At 50.0% G+C, this 16,167-nt stretch overlaps 1 protein-coding gene across 2 annotated transcripts in view; it reads left to right on the top strand.

Annotated features, from left to right (window-relative positions):
- Mob2 (MOB kinase activator 2) overlaps positions 1 to 16,167 on the top strand; it is a 163,570-nt gene that overhangs the window by 31,991 nt on the left and 115,412 nt on the right. Inside the window, exon 1 of one of the 2 annotated variants that reach the window (XM_075886786.1) lies at positions 5,273 to 5,678. The exons of the other annotated variant lie outside the window; for it this stretch is intronic. Coding sequence (XP_075742901.1) covers positions 5,623 to 5,678 — 56 coding nt within the window. The 5' untranslated portion in view covers positions 5,273 to 5,622. Of the gene's footprint in view, positions 1 to 5,272; positions 5,679 to 16,167 lie in introns of those variants that run through there. 2 annotated transcript variants of the gene reach the window in all.

Raw genomic sequence — 16,167 nt, forward strand, 5'->3', positions numbered from 1 at the left:
TGTATACGAACAACGGGAAGCAGCCGGTGAGAGCCGGGTATTTCCGAAACTGAATATACCGTGTCCTCACAGTTCCCTCTTTCAAGATTTTTTCGCACGTTTCTTTTTTTTTTCTTCCTTTTTGTTTGAAAGATCGGTTGCGGGCTGTGTGTCTCCCGGGCGGCAACTTCCTGTCGAACGAGTCGCATGTCAGACATCGGCACACTCTGAATCGCAGAGGTGAGGGCGCGGTGACTCGGCGTCCTTGGCATCTCAATCAGCCACCGGGTGCAGCTTAGCAGGCTTAAGGGGTCACGCCGCCATACGCGAGGTCGTGGGTTCGATTTCCGGTCCCGGCGACCGCACTTCAATAATAGCGTTATGAAAGACAGACAGACAGACAGACGGACGGACGGACGGACGGACGGACGGACGGACAGACAGACAGACAGACAGACAGACAGACAGACAGGTGGGTGGGTGGGTGGGTGGGTGGGTGGGTAGGTAGGTAGGTAGGTAGGTAGGTAGGTAGGTGTATACGTGACAGTTGAAGGGATCCTGAAGTGACATGATGTGTCAATTTAAATGAAAAAAATATTCTTTTACAAATGGTTTATCGTTGATTTAACCTTTAACCATAATAGATTCATTAGTAGAAGAGAAAAATGAAAGAAGTTTCATTACTAAATTTCGCGCCGATGCGCGGCCATGGCGGCGGTGATTCAATGGGGACGAAATGAAAAAGAACACCCCTTTGCTTAGCTTTAGGTGCGCCTCAAAGAACCCCCAAGGGAGTTCAATTAAGGCTGTGTCCGCCACTGAGGCGTTCCTCATAAACACTTCGGGGTTTCGGAACACAAGTTCCCACCGAAATACTTTCCATCAAACCTGTTTCGAGGTTTAGAAGGTGTCTACCGTATTTACTCGATCGTAACGTCACTGTGATAGTAAAGCAGTGCGTCCAGGAAGAAAAAAAAAATAGTTTTTTCGGTATGGGATTGGAGTGCTGAGGGGCCGACTTTAGGTAGCAAAAGTCTGAAGAAAATAAATGTGCTACATTCGAGTAAATAACATTAACGACGCAATCACCCTACAACACGACCTTGACACCATCACTTCATGGTGCGAAAAATGGCATATGCCCCTAAACCTCGCTAAATGCAAGGTCATGTCCTTCACACGTAAACACAACACCTCACATAAAACCTAGTGCATTAATTCGGTTCCCACTGATCACACTCGTGCTTACAAGTATCTAGGAGTTCATCTGACATCATCACTATCATGGGTGAAACACATTGAAACCATTCGTTCAGAAGCTTCCCGCACATTAGGCTACTTACGACGTAACCTGCGATCTGCACCTCCTGACATAAAGAAACTCGCATATCTGACATACGTGCGACCAGAACTCGAGTATGCGTGATCCATCTGGCATTCTTCACAAGCTCATCACACCGATGATTTGGAAGCCGTTTGAAAACGCGCAGCTCGTTTCATTACGTCACAATATTCAAGGCATATCGGCGTAACCGCACTAAAACAAACGTTGTCACTCGCATCGCTCGCTTCACGTCGCATAACCTCCCGTATCTGCCTCCTTCACACATTCTTTTACTTTAGCAGGTCGACACCCTCTCCTAAAACGCCCATTAAGAACGTCCTCTCGATTGTCCCATACGCATCCTCTGATGACCATAAAATGCCGGACGACGGCGATGAGCAGCCCATTTTTCCCCCATGCCGTAACACTCTGGAACGCACTGGCAGATAACATTGTTTCTTGCAGGGACCGCTCAACATTTCGCGAAAAACTCTTTTTCCAAAATCCAAATACGATGTTTTAACAGCACATTAACTATTGCGTTTATAGTTGTTTTACTGTACTCCTAGAATTTATTTATCGCCTATTACAATTTTTATGTTTTGTTATGCGTGTTATTTCCTCTTGTGTTCTTTATTTGCTCATTCATTGTAATCAGTGTGTACCCTCATATTGTTACATTGCTTAGGAACTTACAACCTGGATGTACGACCCCCCCCCCCCCCCTTATGTAATGCCTTCGGGCCCTTAAGGTTGAATAAATGAAATGAAATACAGTAGCTTCCAACTTCTCGCAACCTCACTCTCTCTTTTCATGTTCTCTCTCTCACGTGTACACTTAGATTGCGTGTAAATAAGGTATAAGGAAAAGAAAAAATCGCAGCATATCCACGGAGTGAAAGATGAAAAGTGGGGCGAAGCGTCCGTCAGCCCTTCCGTGCTTCCGTTCGTCTGTTCGTTCTTGCTTCCGTCCGCCCGCGCGACCATTCGTGCGCCCATACGTCCGTCCATGCGTCCGTCCGTGCGTCCGTCTAGTGAACACTCTAAGTACCGCCATCTCCCATCTCGCATCCTGATGGCTACGTATGACAACGATGAAGGATGGACAGACCCACCCCCTCAGGAGCTTCGCCCTGTTGCGAAGCGCGTCTCCGACGACGTTACGAAGGGCGCCACGAATCTCACCGCTGCAACCACTGTTTACGAAAGACGGCGACGCCGACACGGTCACCAGCCGTTTGGTAGCGTAGGTTTCTCAGCTCGCGACTGCTTCTGCGCAGAGCTGATAGACCAGCGGACGAGACGACGGTAAGTTAAACAAGGTTTATGTACAGCATATATACAGAGGCGTTACAAATTCGGCACTGGGGCCGACAGCTTAGAGACCCGAAGAGCCGAGCTCTCCTTTTCAACACATAGGTCTACTGCTCGCGACGCGTCGCAGGGCTTCTTTTATATGCACCGGGTGGATTCTTTTAGTAACCAAATGTCCAACCAGAAGCGTCGCTGGTCGTGAGGTCAGACTCCTACAATGGGGTCGCCGCTGGGCCGCGTCATCGAATCTGCAGCCGCTGCGCTGCACGTGGCTGCACCCAAGGACGAGTGACGTCGCCACGCATTGCGTCAGACTCGCCAGACAGGAAGGCGCCGATTGCTTCGACGGGCGCGCTGGTTGAGGTGACTCACTGTGCGTTCGCGGCGGAAAGGCACCGTCGCGTGATGACGCCGTTGAGTTGTTCGCGTCAGGCGGGCTGGCGTGCTGGCCTTGACACATATTGCCTTTTTCAGAGGCATGGACGTTCGCTGTGGACTCGCAGGCATAACAGCCCCTAAAAATATTGTTGATCATTTGATTATAACAGATTTGACTCGACATGTAAACATAATTTTATTTATTTATTTATTTCCATGCTCTCAGGGCCCGAGGGCAATTCAGAAAGGAATGGTCTATCCACGGAGCTTGACAACTATACATCAATAACTGCGATTTCGCGAGCCGCAGATTATTCGATTGCAGCAAGGGAATTAGGTAGGTTTCAGGTACCTCAGATAAAAATAGTACACTCGGAAAGTGGTTACATCTCAAAATGAGCTACGTGCGTTAAACTGTATACACTGCTATATTGCTGGCGGACTGGAGGAGGCGCTTGGTTTCACCGCCTCGAGGTTCGTGGTTATTACCGGGTGTTCGATTGAAAAAAGTGCGCGAGAAGACTGGGACAAGAGGTGACACGCACACCTCTTGACACCTTTTGTGTCCTCTGCGCTCCTGTCACATGAGCCCCGACTCACGCCTGATTTTATTACTTGTAGTTTTGCATAAATTTATGCGGGATACCCTGTTAAACAAAAACAAATACAGGAATGCTTGATTAACACATTCCCTCGTCTTTTGTCTTGTCGCGTTGTTGCTTTGTTCGAATATGAATCAAAACTTACTAGACGTCCAGCATGCATTAGAAAAGTGTATTACTGCGCAGCGCTGGGTTTTTCGTTTGCGCCACGCCATGTTGACGCAAAGAAAGCCTTCAGCAATCGCCGCATCGTTGCTAACACACGCACACGTTTAAGCTCTTTTTATCACACTGTTTTCAAAGAATGGAGACCCGTTGCATAGTTCCCCGTACGAGGAAAGCATAATAAAGTTTTTCTGCCTGTCTGTCATACGAGGGAAGCATACAGCGGGTTGAGTGTACGTCTTGTAAACAAGCTTACTTACATGATGCGCGCACAAAGCGAAATGTGTGCACTCCCTGTGAAACATGGTGTCGCGTTCGTGTGTGCTCTATTGATGCAAAACTATAGGTAAATTGACTATCTATAGCTTCAATAGTTGTTTCGAAGTAGTCTAAAGAAGCAATCGACAGTACTGTGATCGATGAACTGTTGACAGTATTATAAGTAGTGCAGTCGATAGTACCATCAATTGGTAGCATTATAACTATACTGCTAATACAACTGAATGTTCTGTGAATAATTATGCTGTTGTTCGTGGTGACATTGCCAGAAGATCTGAGATAGCCTGCTACCTGCAGTACTCAGTTCTTTAAATATATGAGTGATTTTTAGAAAATTAAATATATTTATTTCTGTTGTGGAAATGTCAAAATATGTCCAGCAATGTATTCATATCCAAAGCTAAGCAGTTACACCTTGCAATCAGTGAACTTCGTTCTTGATATTCTTTGTTTCAAAATCACGAAATGCGATATAAACTTGGAGCCACGTAGTTCACTTACATGTGATGGCTTCTTTTCTACTTAAGGGAACAGTACGAATGGTTGGCTTGAACGGCTTAGTCATCAGTGTCCAGGGATATATATGTTATAACCACGCACGAATAAGGATGTTTCGCTGTGTTCCGTGTTCGATTTTCGCACTGTGGTTTCTGCAGCACACCGTGCTTCTCCTCCGAGCACCCGCGCTATGCGTTATCTTGGAGGTTTGTTCCACTGCGGTGCCACCGCGTGGGGGGTGAAGCCTACATTCTAACGTTTATTTTGTTATTACGAGCATTGGCTCGCTTTGTTCAAGTAGAATCGCAGGCTCGGATCTTTCCCTGGAGCTTTAGTTAGCTACAAGAATATCGCACTCTGTACTGCAAGCGGAACCACCTGCTTCAGCGGGTGTTCGATGGCTTCGTGGCACACAACGATCACGGCTGGGCCCCGGGATTGGTAGTGCGACCGCGAAGGTCTCCGAGGCACCGAAAACGCAGGTCGTAGTTAGCGATTCCGCCGCGCGAGGGCCGCAGCGCGTTTGCGCCGTCGTCTGCTCGGCGCATCACCTGAGGGGAGGTGACGTCACGGCCGCTCGCCCGCTGCTCTTGAGGCGGCCGTCGTCTGCTTGAGCGGTTGCGCTCGCAGTGCGCGCAGTCCCGTAGCGAGTCTTCGTGCCGCTCGCGTCGTCGTCCTCCTGTCCCCCGTGGGTGCTTGGATATTTCACGATTTTTTTTTTGTTTCCCTCTTACGTCGTCGTTTGCGTAACTTATACGCCGGAGTCGGCCCCGTGTGTGGATGTGTGCTCTTGTCCATACGTAGTACCTGCGGTGCTGTTTGTTGTGGTGCTTGTTGCCGAGACGTCGTCATGCGTGTGGCGGCGGGCGCGCGAGGGAGCAGATAGGTGCGCTGCCCCCGCGACCGCATGATGCCACTACGTGTCGTTCTTCCACGACGATCCCCTCCTCCCAAGTGCCTCGAGCCTCGACGCTGGCGGTCGGCGCGTCGTGTCCTAACCGCGACTACCTCGACCGCGGCTACGTAGACAGCGCCGCGGCCCGGCATGTAGGCCTCAAGACGCAGCGGATATTTCGACGCCTCATGTGCGCCGTGGCGCGGGCCAAGTACCGCGGGATGTTCGTGCTCAACTTTGTCTGGTGAGTTTGTTTCTTTCCTTTTTTTTTTAAATGCAGCTGCTTTATCGGCACCTAGATGAAGGTGGCCTCGATTTCGCGTTACCGCAGCAGCTGAGATCAGCATATGCAAACGTTCTGGCGCTTGACGGAATGATTCAAGCGCCGCGTTCTCGCTGCGCAAGTTACATGCGTGGCCCTCTCCAGCTGCTGCGACGTCGTCGGCAGCTCGCGATATTCGAAATGTCACCCTTAAAGGCGCGAGTCATCTTTGTTTGCAAGTTCCGCCAGTCGTTCTAAAACAGCTGTTTCGATCTCCTCCGTGGCTTTCGCATGTCTTGCTTTCTGTAGCGCTGTTCGTATCGGCTGTCAACGCGCGCGTGATATCTCAGTGCTGTCAAAGTTGCTTTCCACACTACATGCTGACATGCTGTATTCGTCGATCAAAACTGTACGTATGCATGTGTATGTATGGCCGTTAAAACGGCTCCTGTATTCTCGCGTTCGTACGTTGCGTGTAGCTGACCCACCGCACTGCTTTCGAGTTCGCCCCGTGAACTGCGCGCGGCCACCATCAAGGTGTCGTACGCATTGCGCGTACGCCGTCTCATAGCAAAGCTCACTTCCGTGGTGACTGCGCGGGTTCCCTAGATCAGAAAACATGGGTAAATCATCCCCAATGCCAGAACGACCATGTATGCGTAGCTTTAGTTACACGCTGAAGGAGCGACTGGTCAGCAGTTGGTTTCGGCGAGCAAGTCCTTTCGTCGCCGTAATCGACGCATGCCATCTGCTAAAAACGACTACGTTTACTGTAGAGATGATCAAACTTTGATTGCCTATTGTGCGTTTGTTACATACTTGCTGCGTCACACCAAGCTAGCAGCAGTAACATTTGCGGACGACGTCACAATCGTAACAGGTTTGTTGCGAGCGTCGTCCACTGGCGGAATTTTCTCGAACTTTCCCCTACTCACTTTTTTTCTGCTTTCCACATTGACGCGCCGTGCCTTCAGTAGCAATAACTACGCGGGTCTTTGTGTCATCGATGACATTCAGGATGACCGACTCATAGAGAGTCGTTTCTACCTGGTCATCCAGCGCCACTGGCGGATCTCTCGTCGTCTGCTCTATAGTCCTGCAAGTACCCGGTTCCTTCGCGTTCGTAGGCTCGCGTCTGAAACGGAGCCATTGAAGGGGGTAAGGCAGAATGTTTTGGGTTTACCTCGATGTACTTACTACGCCGTTGTCATCGAGGACGTGAGAGTGTGTGCATGCGGTGTGTGTCATGATCGAACTGTTTGCAGCGGGCCACTTAGAACATCTGGCGTCGTTGCTAGGAGACACGATCTCGTTTTTCTTCTCCCGCTGCTGCTGTAGCCCGTTTTTCTTTCTTTGTTCGGTCGCGACGACTGTGTGTGTGCGGTGTGCCAAGGCGAATCTGCGTACGCGCCAGCAGCTGCGTTATAACTTTCTGCCGCCCCCTTGGATCGTGACGGTGCGGTGGCATTTTTTCTTCTTTCTTTCTTGCCGCCGCGCTAAACTGTATACGTCCAGAAACAGCCGGACGACGTTTCTTCTTCCCCCCCCCCCTCTCTCATTTCTTGCTTCTTCATTTGGTTGTTACCCAAGTCTTTCGAAACAACGTAACCGGCCGTCTCGAGAGAGTCCTGTTCTGCCGTGTTACGCCGTTTCGATGCCTTTGGTTCCCCAGCGTAATATGTCTGCTATTCGGTCTGTTTTTTTTTCTTCATTTTTTTTTCTTTTCTTAGAAACGCGTTGGTTGCCAAGTAGTTGTCGCAGTTCTCGCCTCGATAAATAGATCGTGCCCGCAAGGGAATGATTGACCACACAGTACCCGTTATGGTGCTCGAATGCATGACGCGGAAGGTCGCGGGATCGAATCCCGTTTGCGTCGGCGGCCTTCGATGGACGGGAATTGCTAGATGCCAATGTAGGTATCAGGCGCACTTAAAAAAAAAGAAAGAAGAAAGTGGTTGAAATTACTGTAGCCTGCCGTTACGGCGTACCTTGTAATCATATCGTGGTTCTGGAAGGTAAAACCACGACAAATATTCACTATTATTACAGTACACTTCGTAGAGGCTGTACAGTCGCGCTCGGCATAAGTTTCAAAACGTTGGCCGTGCGGTCGATGTGGCGCTAACACTGCACGGCGGCGCAGACGTGGAGAACAATTTCGTGGCTTATGCACACTAGTTCTATTGCTCGCATTTGATTACCAATTTGTTTCACCGGTCTCAATGTGTAGCTTTGTAGCCCCTTCTGCCACGGCCACGTTGTTACAGCTCATACTGAGTGCGGTTGTAACATAAATGAAGGACAACCAACCAACCGAACAACAACAGCAAAAATGAAGCACCATTCAAACGAATCTGAGACGATCGGGATAACCAGTTCGGAAAGACACTGATGAGAACAAAGTTAAAAAAAAATCACAACATATCCACGGAGTGAATGATTGGGGCGAAGCGTCCGTCAGCCCGTCCGCGCTTCGGTCCGTCCGTTCGTGCGTCCATCCAATTAGTCTGTTCGTCCGTGAGTCTGTCCATCCGTCTGCCCGTCCGTTCGTGCGTTCATCTAGTGAACACTCGAAGTACCGCCATCTCGCATCCCCTGTGGTACATACCCGCTCCAGAGAAGGTATGTACCGCTGGTGGCTACGTACATACAGACCCATCCCCTATGGCGCTTCTTCGCTAAAAAAAAAAAAAAAGAAATCAACAACACCGCACAAAGTCTTACTATAAACTTTCTCTTTCGGTCGTTCGAGTTTGTATTACATTTACGAGTGTTTCAGCGGGCGTATGATCCGGTAAACTTCGTCAGCGTGTGTGCATTAAAGTCATCTGCTTTGTTTGAGGTCTCGTCTTTCTTTCGTGCGACCGAGGCCACCTGTAACGGGTATCCCATGTTCGCACTTTCGCTTTGCGGTTGTTCCCTATGAAGGACATTGCATGTGTCTTTCGCTCTTTTAAAGGCTTTCGGGTTGTCGCTGCCGTATGGATGTATGTGATCACTGATCACTATATATTTTGTTTGATGTTCAAGGTATGTCACATACTTCGAACAGTGTATATGTTGGGGGCCTGAGCCTCGTCAGGCAGAGTACACATCTGTCTGTGTCTGTCTGTCTGTCTGTCTGTCTGTCTGTCTGTCTGTCTGTCTGTCTTAGTTTAGAGAGGGAGAGACAGCGAGAGTGACTTGTGACCGGAGTAGGACGTCCTTGGCTCGTTGGTCGTCGGTACTTTTACTTTAAAGTGTACAGGGGCGTAATGATTCTTCGAGGACACACATGCCTTCCGTCCAGCAGCCGGCCACTCTGATTGCAGTCACGTATACGCTCTACAGCAAAACGCGCTTCTTCGTTCGGAAGTCGTGCGACATGTCGCCCGAGTGGTCATTCGTTTTCGGTGCGTGGTCGCGTAATTTCGATTGCCCTTATTGCTTCGAGGCCTCTTTTTTTGCTGATTTGAGTCACCTTACGTGATGCCAACTGAGCCTTCACATGAGTCACTTTCGGCGGAATGGACGATCGATAAGTCTGGCTGCCGGGCCGTCTCCTCGGCTGTCGGCCTCCTTTCTTTGCACGCGTTGACAGCATTGCATCACGCAGCTGTTTCTTGTTTTCGTCGTAATCGCCGAACGGTTTTGCCTGCAGCGATTGCTCCCTGGCAATTTCTGATGAGTCTTACATCATCGACATGGAGACTAACTTTTGGAACGCAGCCGTGAATCAGTTACGTTGGACTATCCAAATGTAAGGATTGCTAGCCTCTAAGAGCGTTGGCGTATACTCTGCTTTCGATCTGTCTCGGTCGGGTCGCGGATTCGTTACCGACCGCGGCAGTCTCGTTTGGATGGAGGCGAAATGTTGGAAGCCTGTGTACATGCGCGATGTTGATGCATGCTATAGAATTGGTCTGAATTTCTAGAAGCCCTCCACTTCGTGCCTGGCGATCATATTGTGGTTTTGGTGTGTACAAACCGCAAAAAGTTTTGTTATACTCACTGTCTGGGGTATCGTTGTCGTTTACTTGATTTTGAAAGAAGTGGATGGGTAATGAGACAGGGTGTTTGAAGGGCGAAGTTTCAAGGATAATTGAAATCCGAGACGCGACGGCGACTATGGGCAGAGGGAAATTACTAGATTGCTAAACCAACTCTCCCAAGCTGTGCCTCGTGTTGCGAAACTTTGTTAAACTATTATCGCGATTGTAATGACGATTTCCTAGGTATTTACATCTTGTTTTCGTTATTCCTTGAGCATTCGTAAATTACCGCTGTAATGGTGAGTCTACCGTATAAGAATGTAGAAAGGGTATTTTCTGAAACTGTATCAGATTTCAAATATTGTGCTTTCCTGAGGACAGGAAACAATGGCGTACCTGTGTAGCGGCTAGAATACTTTGTTATTCTGTTGCCCTTGAAAGAAGCCACGGTTTTAGGTGCGCATAATGTGTTTTAGTCGGTGTGAAACGGGAGCGACGCCATTGAAGCCCCTCTAGAGATCTTACTACGAGAATTTTACGGGCTATATATATGTCTCAACAAGCGTAGTGTATTGAAACTGCACAAGAGTGGCAGACTTGTTATTTAAGGCAATTAGTGTCTCCGCGAAGTGCCCGAATTTCTCGTACGTTACGAACAATGTCTGGCAGAGCGCGGGACCTATACGTATCACCTTGTCCTCACGCTTTCTCTCTGGGGCTGCGTTCAGCTTCCCGTGGGTCCAGAAACTATGTGGTCGTACAGGCTCACTTAACAACTTCGGGGCCCAGTAAAGCCATATATGATCCTGCTGGCCCAGGCGCATAGGCAGAAATTTGTTTCGGGTTGGGGGGCGGGGGGAGGCAATTTATTGATCTGAAGTGTGGGTTAGCCAAGCATTAAGTGCTCCTGTTGTCGTTTTGTGCAATGTGTCCCGTGACAAAAAAAAAAAAGGAGGGGGAGGAAGGCACGGGTCCCGTGTGCCACCCCGTGGATACGACACTGTGCCGGTGGGGTGGTCTATATAAACTATCTGGTGCCACGGCTAATGTGGGACAACCTTTGGCTTGCTTTCTGTCTGTTTACTCCTGTCAACATGTCGGGCAACAGCAATGGATAAGTATAGCAATGATAATAACAGTAATCGCATGTCGAAACCCGGATCGCGCATGCGCTGGTGGACACGCCCATTTTTACGCCGAAAAGGGCAGGGGTTAAGAACAAGAAGCCATATTTGCATTCCGCAGCAAGGGGTCACCCCTGCCTCCGCTGCATGCGAAGTGGAAGCAAGCGCCTTGCAGCGGCGTTCGATCATCGCTCTCTAGGGCAGCCGAGTAATCGAACGCCTAAACCGGACACTCGGAGAAGAAATGAAATAATGCACGACTGTTATCTCTCGGGTGGCCTCTGTGGCACGTGGAGTCCCGTTCAGTTCGTTTTTTTTTTCATTGCTTTGTCGCGTTGCAGTTGTGTTGGTGTGTGGGAAGGGTAAGGAGGGGGGGGGGGCACTGTCATTCGCTGTCTCTTTCGTTTTTCGTCGATCGTATTTTTCTCGTAGTTTCGTGTTGGTGGAGTGGGTTGGCTTCTCTCGTTTGTTCGAATTTGTTCGATTGAACAGTGACCGAAAATTTGTGTTGATCAAAGAGCGGTTGCTTCGGTTGGTCATTTTTTTTTCGTTTTATTTTCTTCTTTTTACATCGCGCGCTCGGTGATTGGTTTTCGCCTAATTTCGCGTCTAGTGTGTGTATGCCGAGGGGAGGGGCTCGAGGTCAGATATGCGTGATCGACTGCAACCGTCGCGCACAACACACTGCACGTCTATGTAGCTTCTTCTGCGATGAACGCGTTTTAGGGTTTTCATCTCATTCATAAGCTCTCTCGCTCTCCCCATAAAGACCACGAAAGATTGCGAGGGAGACTGGAGTGAGTAGAAAGGCATGTAATCAGCGTTTCTCATCGTTCGGTTATTGTTTTCATTGTTATTGTTTTCGTAGTTTGTCTATGTGAATGGCGCGTACACGTAGTAGCCACGACGCGCCTCGGATCCGGGCTTAATAACATCGCAGTGGCTGACAGCGGCGGCTTTCGCGGGGTGCGCCGTTTTTTTATGCATACATGTGTACTGCCTCGCACGATAGAATAAGACGCTGCTGCCTATCAGCGTGCATTTTGCACGGCCCGGCCCACTTCGGAATCGATTAACCCGGAGGAGAACGTCGATTCCGATGCAGCTGTAGCGAGCGTTTGTTTCGTGCATGTTTCGTTGCTTTTTTTTCGCCTTTAATTCTTTTTATATAGGCTTTTTCCGCCTATGCCTTTATTTTTTTTTATTTTTGCTTGCACCATATGTGTGCTAGTGGTGCCTAGCGTGAGCCGCCGCTGTTACTGGGCATCACTTGTTCTCTGTATTTTTCTTTAGTCGTTCTTCGTCTCGTTTGACGAGCGTATCGACGGACGCCCGCGTAGATCCGTCACACAGGGGCGGTGTGTGCACCGTAAGACGGAACCAGTATCGATTCGAGAAGAACAGAATTAAAAAGGTGCAGCGCGTAGAGAGGCGGAGACACCGCACAATGGGACCGGCTTGTGATTTGCGTTTGCGATGCATTTCTCGTGTAGCTTTCAAAGGAGCGCGCGTTGCGTGGCGACCTTTTGACATTTACTGTTTCTTAGCGGAATGGCTAAAGGTCGTTTGGATGCGCCGTGACCTTTGAGAAGGAAGAGGCGAGAAATAAACGAGATGACGAGGAATTTGTGATGGGAAGCTTTCGTGATGCACACAAGTGTTCTTTCGTCGAGTTGATGCATTTTCATTCGGTCGGTAACGTGCTTTATAGATCTATATACGGCGCGCTCGTAGCGTCGAGGCGGCTGCAAGTTATTTGCACGCGCTTCCTTGCTACGGATCTCCTTCGTGGCTCTTGTCTAAGTTCTGCTGAGTCGGGCCAAATTACGTCGGCGAGCCACCGAGTGGCCAAAAGAAGAACAGCACACGTCAAAGAACGTTGCGAGCTCAGGACTGTATAGGAAGGAGCACAGCACGAGCGACACTCCTATATCAGTCTTCCAACGTTGATATTTTTTTTTTCTGCCAGAAAGCGTATACGTGTCCTCACTGGAAGAATAAAAAATGTTTTCGGTTTACTTTGAGTATGAATGAAGACCGGTCCTTAGCGTTTCGTGTGTGCTTTGTGCGTCGTCTACTGGTTCGAAATTCTAGGACAACGTGATTCTTAGAGAAACGTTACTGAATGATATTCTGTAACAGTAGCGACTACGGCCGACTTGTTCTTACAGGCAGTGCTATTGGCATGACTTCGTAGTGTGCTTACAGACTCCTTTCTTTTCATTCTTCCACGCTCATTTACGTTGTACAGGGAGATTTTTCCATGTTATTCTCGTTGTTTTTCCTTGGTGCATTCCTCTTCACACCTCTGGTTCGAACCCACGGCTTGTACGCAGTGTTTCACGTGTAGCGTTGCTGTACATAGGTCTCCAAGTATAAGCGATGTAAGCCGTTGCGACTCACAAGCGGCGTCCCATCGCGATTGCGATGTGTCGATTGACGCAACCGCGCTCGCTGTGTGCCGAGTCCGCTGTCATTAAAGATTGGTCACAGCCGCCGCGTCGTGGTCCCTTTCTCTCTCAACCGATGCTGTTCTCCTGGCGTCTATACGACGACCCGTCGGGGTCGTGGAAGAGTGCGCCGGGAGGTCAGGGTGCGGACCACTCACTGCTCTGTCGCGGCGCCTAGCGTATGCAAATGTAGCCCTGTATACGGCGACCCAGCTGCGCACCCAAGTGCGCCCGGCATCGGCTGCCCCGTTGCAAGCGAGGCTCTACGAGATGGTGCGCATGAAGCGTCCCACATGCGCTGGCAACCCCTCCTCCGTGATGCACCGTGCGCTGGGGCGAGTCCCTCCCTTCTTCCCAGGCTTCGGCCTCGAATTGATTGCGGCTCCGTTCGAGCCGTGCGCGCGACCCCATCGGCCGTCGTGTGCTGACACACATGCACGCTGACCTGGGGACGAGGCGCGCTACAGCGTGTCGTGTCCTGCGTGTCGGTGGAGCTGTTCGTTGTCCCCCTGTTGTCCGTGTAGGCTGCGAGAGTCGCTCGACCGCGCACCCTTCCTGTATATGTGTGTGTACGGCGAGATAAGCGGTGTGTTGTAGTATACAGCCACCACGTTGGTCGGCTCTCTCTCGTCGCCTTGTCGTAATATCCGCGGCTTTCCCCCTTGTTGCGCCATCCGGCGCGAAGAACATTCTGTCACGCGATCCAGTGAAGCTCCTACTATCATGCGCTGCGATTTGCGCGTCGCGTGATGAGACTGACTTTCTAAGCAGGGCGCAGTGAAAGTGAAACGAGGTTTATCCAATCTGTGGTGTATGTAGCAAAGTGTACTCTTACATTTTCGCAGCGCGCTGGTGTAATACATATAGGAGTCCTTTTTTTTTCTTCACGGTGAGTTGGCGGATGCCAAAAGGGGGACCGAAGTCGTGCGCAGCTTTCCAGCAGCAATGACACCATCTGATGCTTTTCTCGTCCGATAAGCACAATCATTCAAGGATGTGCTCAAGCTACACCACCTCTGTCCGCCAGGTCGACTGGGGTCGTTTAAGGTGGATATATGCGTATACCCTTACGGTCTCCAAAGTGTTGCAATGCTTGTGCTGCGTAGCAAAAAAAAAAACACACACACACACACACACATATGCTGTGAAGGCGCAGCACAGTGCAACGTTGGCAGACTGTTCCCGCGCCTGCTTCGTACGTTATTGGCGAGCTTGTTTAGCGTTGGACGCAGCTCTGTCCAAACGAGAGCGTCGTTTACCGTGTTCTTCCTGCAACGACTGCAACAGCTGTCATCTTCAGAGCCCTACTGGTCACGCTGGCTTGAAGCGAGGCTTGAGATACTCTGAAGGATTAGGCTAGACGGTACGCAATTTATGACGGAGACAGCGTGCAAACAGGCTATATTATGGACACTAAGGACGGAAAACAGCGCTATGACGAAAGAGTACCGAAATAATATAAATATCGGCTGCACGCGCTGTTTGCTCGACGTTGAAAATACTCCGAATACATCGTCGTTCCGTCGGTGATCTCGTTTGTACACTTCGTATACTCTCTCGATGCTTCATCGTGTTTGTACATCCTCGCATTGTTCGTCGATTATGCGGGCAAGCAAAATAAAAGCGAACTCTCTTTTCACGATGGCTCGCCTGTGTGCCTTTTGTGCGCGCTTGAAGTATACGGCTGTGGTAGGGGCGGGTCGAAGCAACGACCGCATCACACTTTAACGCCCACTCTTCTAGATTAGTATGTGCCGCGCGCTCGGAAGTATGTATACACCGTCCCCGTCCAGCCCTGGCGTCGGCAGGAACTACAACGCGAGGCTTGAAGCGCAGTTCGCGGCGTGCTTGCGATGTTCGCGAAAGGTGCGTGATTTACGACGAAAGCTCCGTACGCGGTTGCATCAGTAATCTAGACCTGCCGCGCGTTTCGCGCGAGGCTTATCTTTCAGGGCGGATCTTCTCACCTCGAACGTTGCGGTTTCTCCCGACTCAGCAGCGTGCAGTGCTTCAGCTAAAGGTCGCAACCTCGCACCACGCCAGTGATGAGTGATTGCGGCTTCGTCTAGTGCCGTCGATTGTCCTCTCTCTTTCGACAGGCCGCTATCTCTAGCTGTCTCTTATATTACTATCTTCTTTTTTTTCTTCAGAAACCCAGTGCCTTTACATCTCGCCGTCACCGCCGGTCGCCAGGCAGTGGTCGTGTACTGCCGCGCCCCCTCTTGCAGAGTTTTATCGTTTTACAATCGTTTATTGCGACTGTCGCGTGTGTTCTTCCGGTGTGCTGCGGCACAATCGGTCGTGCTTGGGGGTTCTAGCCCAATTGCTTCTCCTACGACCGCGTATGTGTGCGGTTGGTTTATAGCCGGCGTCCAGCTGAAGACATGTAACCTCGGAGACAGGGCTATATAATATAGACTACGGACGGGCAATCAGGACAGATTATTGAAGGCGTGCCTTTTCGCGACACTTTCGATTTTCAGAACGAGCTACACCTTCTATCGGTCCGGCTAACACGCAATGCAGTTCCAGTTTAAATTCGGACAAGGTGGACGAACGTTTACTCTGGAGTCAAGCTGCTTTCCCCCACGTTTCAGCGCGGTTCTGCCGATGCTGTGCGAGAAGTGCAGACGCTTTGCAACATCCTGATGCATTCTTGTCATATGATATATGGTGTTGGAAGCATTTTACTATATAAGCGGCAGGAAAGGATATCGCCAAGGAGCAGAGTGAGGGAACAAATACTAGAACGCGGAGGCACGTTCCTGAAAGCTGCTTCGGTGGAGGTCGCTTGTTCTTGACTTTGCCTTTGATACACGCGTGACTCTTGCGGGACTCCAGTGACGATCTTGATGGTCCTCGAGGATTATACGCTTTGACGAAATCGGGCTGTGTACCGAATGAGTCGACGTTGCTTGTGAATATT

The sequence above is a fragment of the Rhipicephalus microplus genome, chromosome 2 (assembly GCF_043290135.1).
Source record: "Rhipicephalus microplus isolate Deutch F79 chromosome 2, USDA_Rmic, whole genome shotgun sequence".
Lineage (NCBI taxonomy): Eukaryota > Metazoa > Arthropoda > Arachnida > Ixodida > Ixodidae > Rhipicephalus > Rhipicephalus microplus.